The sequence below is a fragment of the Andrena cerasifolii genome, chromosome 2 (genome assembly GCF_050908995.1).
Source record: "Andrena cerasifolii isolate SP2316 chromosome 2, iyAndCera1_principal, whole genome shotgun sequence".
Taxonomy (NCBI): domain Eukaryota; kingdom Metazoa; phylum Arthropoda; class Insecta; order Hymenoptera; family Andrenidae; genus Andrena; species Andrena cerasifolii.
In genome coordinates this window covers 140,026-153,033 of record NC_135119.1, presented here as the reverse complement: position 1 = coordinate 153,033, position 13,008 = coordinate 140,026, and the positions used below count along the sequence as shown (strand labels likewise).

The 13,008-nt window shown below is 37.6% G+C and overlaps 1 protein-coding gene and 1 long non-coding RNA gene across 4 annotated transcripts in view; one reads left to right on the top strand and one right to left on the bottom strand.

Moving 5' to 3' along the window:
* Positions 1–6,560, bottom strand: part of LOC143378518 (RNA-binding protein 38) — a 56,499-nt gene extending 49,939 nt beyond the window's left edge. Inside the window, exons 1-2 of one of the 3 annotated variants that reach the window (XM_076830340.1) lie at positions 6,184–6,560; positions 386–800 (exon numbers count right to left, since the gene is read on the bottom strand). In XM_076830340.1, the coding sequence (XP_076686455.1) occupies positions 386–658 (273 nt within the window). In that variant the 5' untranslated portion in view covers positions 659–800; positions 6,184–6,560. Of the gene's footprint in view, positions 1–385; positions 801–4,827; positions 4,853–6,183 lie in introns of those variants that run through there. The other 2 variants (XM_076830342.1, XM_076830341.1) reach the window with 2 other exon arrangements.
* Positions 1–12,365, top strand: part of LOC143378570 (uncharacterized) — a 137,127-nt gene extending 124,762 nt beyond the window's left edge. Inside the window, exon 3 of the long non-coding RNA XR_013088300.1 lies at positions 12,251–12,365. This is a non-coding gene — a long non-coding RNA (uncharacterized LOC143378570). The remainder of the gene's footprint in view (positions 1–12,250) is intronic.
* Positions 12,366–13,008: the final 643 nt, after the last annotated feature.

The window sequence follows — 13,008 nt, the reverse complement described above, 5'->3', positions numbered from 1 at the left end:
TAAATAAAAGAAATTCATAAAAGGCAGCTAACTTAATACCAAATATGTATGTAATATGTATGTAAAAAAGAACATGGCACTCAACGCTCTATATAAGTAGGTAGGTACTTATCTCACTTTTCCATCATAGTACCCACTCTTACATAAAATCACGTCACTCTTCACAAATACTTATGTATACCCGAGGAAAAGTACTTATACCTGATACTAAACATAACTGACGAGGATCCAACTTACAACACACTTCAGAACTATAAACTAGCCAATCTAAATGCAAGCTACTCACAAACTCAAAACAATGATCACAGCAACAACAACCATTAGTCAACCAAAAGGGAACAGAAAATCCAATGAGCAAAACGTTCTATATATTTGCAATACTTACAAAACCATAGCCTCTGCTTTTTCCAGTCTGTCTGTCGGTGATAACCACTGCCTCCTCGATATCGCCGTACACGTTGAAATGCTCCCTCAAACTTTTATCGGTAGTGTGATATGGTAAACCACCGACGAAAAGTTTCGTCCAAGTGGTGTCTTTCTGTTGGGGAGTCGTGCCAGCCAGTGCACCGAGGCTCGACACTAGTTCGTCCGGCCCTGGCGCCCCAACGGCACCCACGGTGCCGACCGCGCTGAGCCCAGCGGCTCCAGGCATCAACATCCTCCAAAGTTTGGCGAGATCACCGCCGGACGAAAGGGCTACTTGCTCAATTTTGACACCTTCTGTGGTACTTTTGTTCAATGCTAATCACCTCGCAGGCCTACTAGCATTTAGGCCACCGATAATTATGTCAGCTGTTTACCTGAAAACAGAAGAAAAGTTCGGATTACAATTGAGACTATCAGCACAATAGTGGCGTAATCCACAATTTTGGGTGAATTGATATTTCACCCTAAACCACTTCTTATACAGCAAAATTTTAATTCTATAGTGTCCTGGGCAACCCTACAAAAACATACCCAAAATGGAAGCACAAAAACGTGTTTTTGCACTGAGCATTTTGTTGATTTACGTCGCAAAATACTGGCCAGTGCAACATTGGTCATTATTTTATATACTAATAATATTCACCTTAGCAATTATATTCTGTAAAAAATCATACCTACGTACCTAAAAGCAGAAATTTTAAGCAACGACTTTAAAACGTTAATAATTTCATTGACCGTTATCTCGAAACAAAAGTTTTAGGGTTATGCTACTATTGCGCCGATAGCCTCAATTAATTGATATACATATTATCCGTATGGATCTTGACTACAATGGCCTACATTAAATTCCTTTGGTGTCATTGGATTTTGGACTGTATGGAAGCACAGGAGAGAAGTTAACGCGTGTGCTACGGTAAGCATTGAAATCACCACTATTCAATTGCGCCGACAGTCAGGAGAAAACGTAGAATGGCGTTATTTTCCGCAGCAAAATAACGTATTGCGTGCTTCGAGATCTTAGGTATGAAACGTGGTAGCCTCTTTTCTATTCTTCTTGCAATATTATTAACTTGCTTATGAAACATATTTCAGAGAATTCGAATTTCATATTTCTTGGTATACAGGTACTTGAGGAGACAGATGAAGTTTATACATATACATGAAAAATATTCCTAGTCTTTTATAAACATAAAGCCAATCTACCATAGCTAGTACAATGGCGAAACTGTTTTCTTGGCACATGAAATAAAATTCCATAAGTTGTGGTTTGGAGCAAGGCATTGATTGTCGCGTAGGTATTGATACAAAACATTTGCAAAAAAAAAAAAAAAAAAAAACTTTTAGCTATTAACATATTTTACACGTTTTGTTTTTGTAACTAACACGATAAGATCTTACAAAGTTGTTTACAGTCATACACTTTTTTGTTATAAGACATCTTAAAATGAAAAAATATTTTTAATGGCACGACACATGCTACGGATTTATGTACATATACAGATTCAGAGGATTCGAAAGAACCTAAGGTATCATCAAACGGAGTACGACATGCACAAGTAAAAGCGAACAACGAACGTTTTGAATTAAATGCTGATAACGCACGACCCCTCAACGAATCGCAACACCCCCACGTAATCTTCGCAAAATGCATAAACATACATAAACCGTCTTCCCCTCCCAATCTGCTACTCTGTGGTGCCTGCTCTGCTCTGTCCTCTGGATTCCCCCAAATCAATGACTTCTCCGTGCGTGCATATATTATAAAGGGAACAGATCATAATCTCGTTTTGCGTGGAATCTCGAAGCTCTCTGTACGCTGAAGAAAAACCGGTGAGCCAGCGGCAACAAGAAGGACAGGCCCAACTGGCGTAACAGAAAGAGTAGGACCCAGAAAGGAGACTCGAAGAAGAAAAGGGCAAAGAGAAGGGACCCTGACCTCCATTCAAGGCTCGCTAACGGCTTGAAAAGGGAGCCAGTTTTGCTCGACCGGGGCTAGGTAGCAGGGCATTTTTCATGTAGTTTGGGGGCTTTCGAGTTGCTGCAATGCTGCAGGTAAGGATAGAGGTAGATGCCAACGGAAGGGTCCCTTTCACTTTTTTCCTCTTTCCTCCTTTCCACACTCTTTCACCCCCCCCCCCTTTCTCACACGCACATTGTGCACATCGGGCACGGTCCCAGCGAACTGGGCCCTATGTTCCTCTCGTGGCCCCCCTCCTGCAACCCCCCACCCCACCTGCCTTACTACCACCAGCACCATCCGTGACAGTGCACCACTTCAGCAGAACGGCTCTTCGTCGTCCGTTTCTGTCGGATCCCCCAAAACGACGGCAGCTGCTGCAGAAAACCGGTGCAGCACGCCGTATAATCATATTGTTGTACTGCCATCGGGCTCCTCCTCCACCATCGCCGCTGCTCTTCCTTTCTCCCTTGTTCCCTCATCCTAGATTCAGACGTAACTACACTTAGACACACGGCCGTGCATGAAGACAGCTACCGGGGAAGCAACGTCCGCATTAGACGAATTATTGATACTACCGATCCTGCGATTCGAACATTTTGGTGCCCTGATTACCGCAAACAATATGCCTTCGAATCCAACTAACATTTCGACAGCTACGGGATAGGATCTGTAGGTGTTGCAGCAATTCAGGGTACCGTTGATGGGAAGAGGTTCAGTGAATTGGTTAATCAAATAAAGAAGTATGAAAAAAGCATAGTTGCATATAGGGAACGAAATAAGCAGCCACGGTTGACAGGTATAATAAATGATCGAACCAGTGTTTAATGAAATGCGAGTAGGATTGAGAGTAGATAGATGATCGTTTTTCGGATAATATCATGAGTACAAACTAATCTCGCATTATTAATTGCCAATGATTAATGATTCTTATAAAAAAATTATCCTTACATGTTTAAAATTTCAAAGTCAAAAAATATTTAAAAGGAGCCTCATAAAATGTTGCTCAATCATCAGGAATTCAACGAAGAAATTAAATGCTCAACGCGCACATTCTGCCTATAGTCTGCAGTCTACAAGCTTTGATATCCGTAGATCAAGCGTCCAAGATTACAACCGGAAGAACTGAGTTCGATTTTCACGAAGGGTATGGCAGCCTACCCATTTACATAATTTCCCTTTTTCCTTTATTGAGTATTCGGATCCTCCCAATATTTAGGTTAAACTATTAATTACGTATATACAGCGTTGGAATGCTCGCTACATATTATAGGCACTTACACAGACTATATTTTAAGAAGCAAAGATATTTCCACACAGGTACTATATGTACCATATGCACTATAAACCTTGTGAAAGCTGCAAAAACTATTGAATTGTTTTGTTACTTAAATATCCCGTCTTTTATATTGGAGCATCAATAATAAGAAATCACTACATACTATATACATATCTACCATGTGTATATTGATACGTACATATATTGAAGTGTATGTACTCAATTCAAATTATATTGAAAAACATATATGTAAGTAACACTGACACATACTTCTAACCTGCCAAAAGATAAAGAAAGCGGAATATCAATTTAAAAGCAGAAATAAAAGTAAGAAATACATTAAACTTTGTACTGTGAACAGTAAATCAACGACAGATTTTAAAAGCACACGACCAACGCTGTGCATCAGCGATCCAAGCAACATTCAAAATTAGAAAGTTATTTAAAACGAGAACGTTTGTGCATTTGGTTCAGTGCACAAGAATCCTCGCGCCGAGCCGAGTAAAACGATTCTTTTAAAAGTAACATCAACAATTCGTGATTTCTATAGATCGATTCATTTATATGAAGTATGAAGTGATAGAAAAGGAGGAATTAACAATGTATTTAGTAGCTATGCGTATTAAGACAAATATGTTTTGTCGAATTTCTATTTAATGAATATCATAAAAGCACAAGCCGTTAGGTCTGGGGTAGGAAAAATGGTTAAAACCATTCAGGTAGTAAGACATGTCACCATTAACAGCCGCGGAGGACGTGGAGGCCGTGGTGGGTGCCAACGATAATTGTACGCCAGATGTCCCATAAATCAACAGAAATAAGTGTAATGCGTTAATAAGTTGCACCGTTGAATTCTATAAAATTGTTTGGATGTAGAGCGTCAAGAATTACAGTTTACATTTCATGCAAACGAAGGAATATTATAGAGGTGAAAAATTTCCACGTATCCACGTACTGGATGCAAAAATTGAGGAAGAAATTAAAATAAAATAAGTTACAAGCTACTAAGTAATTATTAAGCTGATGAAGAAGCCTTACTTATCGTTGATTACTTTAATGTAATTGCAAGAGATGAGAATTGCCAATTAAAATTTTAAACTTCCACTACTGAATTATTTGCACGGAGATAGTTTCCAATAGTTTCACAAAGCAAAAGAGTACATACCCACATCATGCTCTGATCACGGAGCTGCCTCGCGCTTTCGACATTGGCTGATTGCCACGCGCTCGAAAAACCCAACTAAAATATCTTCTCGGCCAAAGTCGCAAGGGCCCAAGTTTCAAAAAACATGGGGGAATATACAAGTTTACTCTGTTTAACAATCAATGAAAAGACTTCCGCGAAGGAGGAGGATTTTGAAGCTGGAATAATGCGATATCGTTGCAAGTTGAGTGTATAAATTTCTAATGTCTTTCTCTTCAGCTGTTCCTTAATGTTAAAGGTACTTGATCCGGAATTGAGTACCTACGTATGTAGTTGCGGAGCGTCCTTAACGACAATTGTATATTCGTGAAAAATGTACATGTTACTCATAGTCAACATCACCCAAATTTTATTATCACTCTACTTTTTAACATGAGGACAATCCCCCCGCCTCTTAAACTCGCAATCTTCGCAAGCTGATCTTGTAGCGCACGCGCGTGTGTTCTCCAATATTTATTATTTATTTATTAGTTATTTATTCATTAATTTAAAGATGTAATGACCGAAACCCCATAATGACATGATGTTTTGCTTCATTATTGAATAGATTAAATCGCTAACACTTAGCCGTAATTTATCATTTTATCCATAATTACTAATCGTCTTTACACCATTTATGGCAATTACTTGAAAAATATTTTGCCACATTTCATACAAGAAGCAGACAAAAAATGAAATAATAATGTTGCCTTCGTTCGTTCACGCCAGACGGCTGTAATCACCTGCACGCGTTTCCAGGCCTTCTGTTAAAGAGAAATCGTCGAGCCGACGTAGAAGTTTATTAATAAACGTCGTGGTACACGTGCCCGTCGCCGTGTACCCCTTTGTCGCGAGAGGAGGCCGCTGCTGCAATGGGGGTGAAACAAGAAGCGACCGAGAGAACAAGCAGATCGTTTTACGAACGCGCAAGGCATTATCTACGAAATATTTGGCCACCGGTTATTTACTGGAATAGTTATTTAACTTTTCCAAAACTGAATTATAATCTATTCAAGTAGGATATTTCTTTTAGCTTGGTTTCAAATGCAAATATTACACAGTTCTACATCCGTAGGATTGAACCATTCGCCACGTTCGTTTCTAACGAACGATTATTAAGAATTATTAATTGTAACCAACTACACACAGCTATAAAATCAATTGGACAATTTTCGATGGAAATATTAATTTTTTATTGTGCAACATAATGCGTTTCTAACGACCCCCTAAATGGTGCATTGCGAAAGCGCTGTAGCATCAACTGTTTTTGGGTGTAACTGAGCAATTAAGAATAGAAAAGATATTTGTGCAAAATAAAAAAATCCTTTTGATAAGCACCTCTCGGTTTTTGGAGCACTGGTACCCGATGTCTGGCACTATAGATGTCTTTAATCCCAATGGAAAACACGATGAAGGAGTTCACTCCAGTGGCTCCTTTACCAGCGGAATAATATCAATCGGCCGTGTAAAAACGACGTCGTAAAATAACAATGCACACGGACAACAGCTGCTCGATTTACGAAAGGATTTTTCTTGCATTCAACGACCGACAAAACTTTTCCCAATACTTTGCACGTCTAACAATAAATTGTGAATTTGGCGCGAGACACTATTGACGACACGTACGTAGTAACTGTTGATGTCCTTTACGATTGACGATATTCCCCGCGCGCGCACACATCCGACACGAACGAAAACCCACGTGCGAGTACCGAACTGCCTCTGAGTTTACGGTTACCGTACCGCACACCAGTTCACCGGGTTCCGCGGCGATTTCTCTTTTCATTGGTCCATTCCGTACCCCCTCTCCCCGCCGCTGCGTAGTGCCAGTAGCGTAGCGTAACGACAACGGGACGAGGCACGAATGAAATGCAAACGGCAAAATCGGCCAGTGCTGACGTGTTGACAAATCTTTCGTCATTTCGTCCTTAGGAAGGATTTCGAGTTGTCATTAGATGTGGGTTCAAATGTTTTCTTTCAATACGAAAATGCAGTAACATTTCGTGTAATTGACAGCCGTAAAATTTGAGCAACTGTTTGTTCGCCGACGCCACAGAATACTTCAATTCTTTTGTTGTTAATATGCAAAATATAATTTTTATTCCCGTTACAACAAAATTGGCTACCCTTGGGTGGTTTTAAGGATGTATGTATGTAGTAAACTCACCCTGAACAATGACTGACCGTGTGACCGTAGGTAGCAGAGCAAACAATGGGCATTGCCTGTTAACTTTTATTGCTTCTTTTTCTGGATATTGATAGAATTCTAGTACTTCTACGACAAAAGTACAACGGTAGTTTACGCACCGAGTAGGGGCGACGGACTATAATACTATGCTTCACTATAATGCCACAATTTCGGCAACCGTCGGGCCGAAACGTTCCTACAGGATCCACGAGGCAAAGCGGTGGCCCGTCGAGGAGTAGGTAGGGTATCAGCTGTTCGAATTATATTGGTGCAGACGACGGCAGATGTTCACTAGCCTGAAACGCTCCCCCGAAGGCTTTGAACTCGCTGATCTCTTTTCTTTGCAGCGGGTGAAAAACTTTCAAGGAAGCCCAACGTCCCGTTCTAACTCACATAAAATACCAATACCTCCACGCACTTTCCACGAATAAGATGGACGAATTAAATAAGAAAAACAGAGAATAGGTGTACATACCTCTTAATATTGCAGAAACATTTAGATTACTAGCATTACACGCTGTTTCAATATGAGCCTCTTCGTTTAAATGTGTATCTAGAATAATCTAGATTCACGAAATTGTTGGTTTGATGGACATGAGAAGTCTTTGTCTAATTCCAATTCACAGAGACGTAACTTTTTTAAAACATCATATATTTAATAAAAAAAATAGTAGTTTCTTACACTTGTTTCGACGATTTACAAGTTTCATTATTTCAATTCAATAAACAAATAATTTGCAATGGCAAAAATCACTTCGATACACTGATTTTACAGGTTTTCCATTTCACGGCTATTTATTTTGTCAATGATAATACAAGGTACAAAAATCTATTCAGCCTGGGCTATTTTTATAATAATTTTAAAAACTTCTTCAATTTGTTTGCAAACATATATTTTTACCACGATTGTTTCGGTTTTAAGAAGGTATAAATGTTGCATATGATCACTAAACAGTAGCTCCAGCTATTATCTTATTCAGATACCTATAGTGATGGTATCTGTTCTTATTCGTCTAATCATTATGTATCTTGTTTATCTCGTCATCTCGATTATTATTAAATCTGTTTTTCATTGCCGATGACTTGTTTCTAAAGTGGATTTTGTTTGTTTCTTGCAGAAACTGAAATGATTAACTCCAATAGCTTAAGCTTTTCAATATCATTAAGCTCACAGGAGATTCATTTATACATACGTAGATCTCTGTACTTTTCTAATATTTAACAAGAAGGCAAACTAGTCGAAGTAGTACTAAAATGATCCTTCCGGTTATTTTTTGTATCTTTAGTGTGATATATGTTCACTAATTACTGCATAATCTCTTTGTCCCCAATATCCTCCGACCTATTGGTTCATTCAATTTCCAATTTCAAATTAACAGCTTTAAATTTTCAAAATTCTTCAAACACTAATTTAATTTTTCCCACCGCTATCTATTACTGAAAGTCTTAATACAGGCCTGTTACACATAGGTACTGCATTCATTCCTTTTCAATATATGTAGTGTACAAAAATTTATAAATAGCTACTATTCTACCCGAAACTCAATTTTCAGAATTTCATATTTTATGTTTTATTTTCGTTTGTTTCTTTATTTCGTGTCAATTTTATATATTTTTCCGGGTTCGCTTTTATTGCCGTTGTTGAAAATTTACATCGAATGGCAACTTTGGATGTTTAAAATTGATATAGAGGATGTCTCCGCCAATAAAGAAAAGGTAGAAGGTGGTACTCTCAAGTGATCCTTGCAGGTAACCGCAACAGAGATAATTTGACTAGCCACTTTGACGATCCTTCGACGATCAGCAAGCTATGTTTATCGTATTGTTCAAAACCTGCCGTTAGTTACGTGTCACAAAGTATAGGATATCACTGACACCCGCGTTTGAAGGAGACCCCATAGGTTCGTGGCACGCGCTGCCAGCTGCCTCACAGCTGTCTCTTTCCACTGTCGTTCCCCATAAACGAAGCCCGGGGTTCTTACCCAAGCACGATGTAGATACGTACATATTTACCACACAGAACGAACCCTTTCGTCTCTGTGTGCACACTGCACATGCACCAAGTTCAAAACGCGTGTGCCCGTAGCATATTTCGTTGGTACCTTACGCGTTACGTACTACATTGTTGCATACTCGAGGAACCGCACCTTGAAAGAGTTAATTGACATCCTTCTTATTTAATATTTACCAACAAATCTGTTCAACGGTGTCTTCAACAAATTTTGCAATACACATAACGCTTCGCGTTGTAACAAGCACTCTTGAATTCGGTGACTGCTACTTTGATTACATTGCAAGGAAGATATTATGAAGATGTAGATAACTTTGGAAAGTAGCAGTTATAATTTGTAAAGTGCATAGCTGAAGCAGTAACTGATTTTTCTACGCTCCCAAAATTTTGGATGAAAAGATATTATGACTTTATTCGATTCTGTGCTTGAACAGAAGAATAGATATCTTATTGCACCAGTATGTATCTGAACATTTTGAGCATTCAACGTGTAATGTAGAAAGCATTTAAAGATCAAGGCGACTGTTTCATAGGTTTTTTTACTTATAAGCTGTCACTATTAACTATTACACTTTGTTATGCTTTACAATCTCCATTGTCACCATCATCTTTATTAGGTATATACGTGCTAGTACTATATATATGCTAGTGGCAGTATGGCGAAATTATAAGGAAGAAGGAGAGAAGATGAACACGGAAAGAGGAATTTATGGTTTGGTATTAAATTTCACCCTGATGTTTTAGACATCAAATTGAATAGAGAAATTTGCAAACTAAACTCCACGATATATGTATTATTATCATTTCATTGTGTCTATAATTTTATACACGTTAGTGTTATTCGTTTTTCGTGTCACTAAAATATTCTATGGGATCTTACATTCGCGGTTTACCATCCGGTTTATCTGACACGCAGGAAATAGTCCTGAAGTGTCCTAGAGGATGCAAGGCTATTAGGTTTCGTGTGGAAGAAGAAAGCATGAGAGAGAGAGGGGGAGGGGGAGAGAGAAGTGGGGGGGGGCAGAAGAGGAACATTGTCAAGGGGCGAAGATTGCAAGTGCTCATACTGAAACTAGAGAAAAAAAAACGGAAAACCAAAGCGCGCACGATGAAGACCGGAAATCCTAGGGCGTTCAACTCTGACACCCTGTACATATTTAGACTTCAAGCGACACGCTCTAATCTGATCGCATAGACACTTTCGTGGTGACCTATGGGAAACAGTATAATCAAATACGATAGCTGAAGACACTACAATTTTGTATTATGAATAAAGACGTCGATTAATACATCGAGTGTAATTGAATTTAATAAAAACTGCATAAAATATCACTCATTTTGTTTTATATCCGTTGGCGATAAAGCGCTTCATCTTAACCTTTGACTATTTAAGTACACGGCAAAGTCTATAACATTTCTGGGAAATAATGTACATACATTAACCTATCGTCACAATAATATCAGCGTTCCCAAAAAATAGAAACTTAACGCTTTGGCAAAAGTAGTCGATTATTTCCTATTTGCTTATTGCATAATCGCACACGTTATAGCATTCGCTAGTATTGGGCCTACCTCGATACATATATTAAGCTTCATGTGCGTAGTTGTCGCACATATTACGTGCACCCTACGTTGAAAGCGTAACATGCCTGTGCAAAACTCTTATAATCATATGAGTGGCATTTTTTTTATTAATATTTGTCTCGGGGGAATTCGTTACATCGGATTCAATTAAATTCTTACAATTGCTAACAATTCTACAATTATATGAAATGAAACAAAATACGACTCTGTGAAATATATATATTAGGTAATCTAGAGACGCGGAAGCGTCTCGAAGCCAAGTACATGTTTCGACACCCTGTATATGTCGACTGTCGCTGCGGCGTATCTTTTACTCGTAAACCGGCTATTCCAACCTTACCTAAAACTTATTTCATTAAAATCTTATCACGCCTGCAATATTTTCTAAATTTAAAGGCATTTTTCTAATGTAAGCTTTCGAATAAGACCAAATTCAATAAAATCGGTCCACGCATGACAGAGATATCGTAATATCGTCTCATAGATCTATCGGAAACGGTAAGATTTTTCTTCTTCTCCAATCAAATTTTGCCGACATACCTAAGTAACGCGTTAGACGCACACCTTCAACCAAAAGAAACTAACCCATGTTTCGTTGGTCGACTCTCGGAATTATTCGGCAGGTATCGTCGTCCGTTATTGTATATATGTATACCTATATACTATTGAATTATAACCTGCGAAGTATCATCAATCATAACCTACCAAGTGTCAAATAAGGTAAGTTATCCAAATTTGAAATGTCACGAGTTTTTACACTAAATAGGAGACTGAATTATTAACTCAATTAACAAGATAAGTCGCAAATTTTTTTTATAGATTTTTTGTGTAGAGTCGCAGACTTGGTAGTTGTCCGGAGAAGGTTCCACAGAGAAGCATCTTCTTTCGCATAAGTTTCTGGAAATTTGTACCATGCATGTACAAAATAATATATTGCAACAAAATCCATTGCATTTAAATTGCTAGATATTTTTATACTAACAATTTAGAGTTTTTATGTAAAGCTTATAGAAATGAAGGGGACGCACAGGACTTGGATAAAAATGAAGGGGACACACATACTTGGAGGTTGTCTGGAGAAGATTAGATAGACAGAGCATCTTGTTTCGCACAAGTTTCTGGAAATGTGTCAAAAAACATAAATTGACAAAATTTGTCAAAAGACATAGCATCAAGAATTAAGAAAATTAGGGTGCACTGCTTGCAATGTAGAGCAAGTGAAGAAATTACGCTGAAAACGCATCTCCCTTGATACTTTTCAATCTTTTGTGAAAGACATTTGTAATACTTTAAAATCCACAATAGTTGCAACGCTATTCTTTAATTTTATTAGTTTCCCATTAACAATATTTCAATTCACCGATAAACATACTAAATTAATTTTAATCCAACACCAATAAATTGTGCGTTAAAAATATTGGATCTCTTCGTTCATTTTCGCTGAATTATTACCATTAGCATTTAAATTTCCTGCAACAAGACTTTCTGCCATACGCTCTCACCTCCTTCGGACACTTTTTGTAGTCCCTACACTTGCTATAGCAAAATGCCACTCTATTTCTATAAATTCTACGTTAAGTTGTAACTAAAACAACTAAAATGTAGATTTTATATATTTACAGATAATCGAAGTAGAAGATGATGCAGTTTGATCTACATCAGAGAAAAAAATTTATTGGGACATAATATTATTATTATATTAATTAAACGATGTTATTATAGTTCAATGTTAAAAAATACGTTCAGCGCCATAAGCTGCTTCGCGCACCATGTACTGTATAAAAAGTACTATACATATGTATAATACATATAGATCGGTAATGCGGCGCACATGGTTTCTTTTCGTAGTTGTTAAACTTATGCAGAATTTATCCTTTAGAACCTTTGTAATTTATAATATTGAAAATTGTCTGAAGTCATTACCTATGCAAATTATCTTTGTAAAAACAAGTGAGATCCCCATAAAAACTTCAAAATAGTAAAAAAATTACGCCAAGTACATGAAATCAAATAAATCACAAAAAATAGAATATAATAATAATTACAAAATAAAAAAAGTATTTGAAACCAAAATGAGCTGCAAGTACATAAAGGTACTTTCAGTCAAATACTTGGCCTGGCGAGGCAAGGTCAAGGTGTCTACGAAAAAGAATTATTTAAAACCGCAAAATAATGAAAGTGTACTCATATTGTCAGAGTTTTAAATTTACAAATTATCTGAAATGTTAAAAGGCAATATAATGAAAATGTACTCATATTGTCAGAGCTTTAAATTGGTAAATTATCTGAAAGCCTGTGAGAGGGAAGGTATGGATATTGATGATCTGAGAATACGTTGCTTGGCCACGCCAAGTATTTGACTGAAAGCACCTTTATGTAC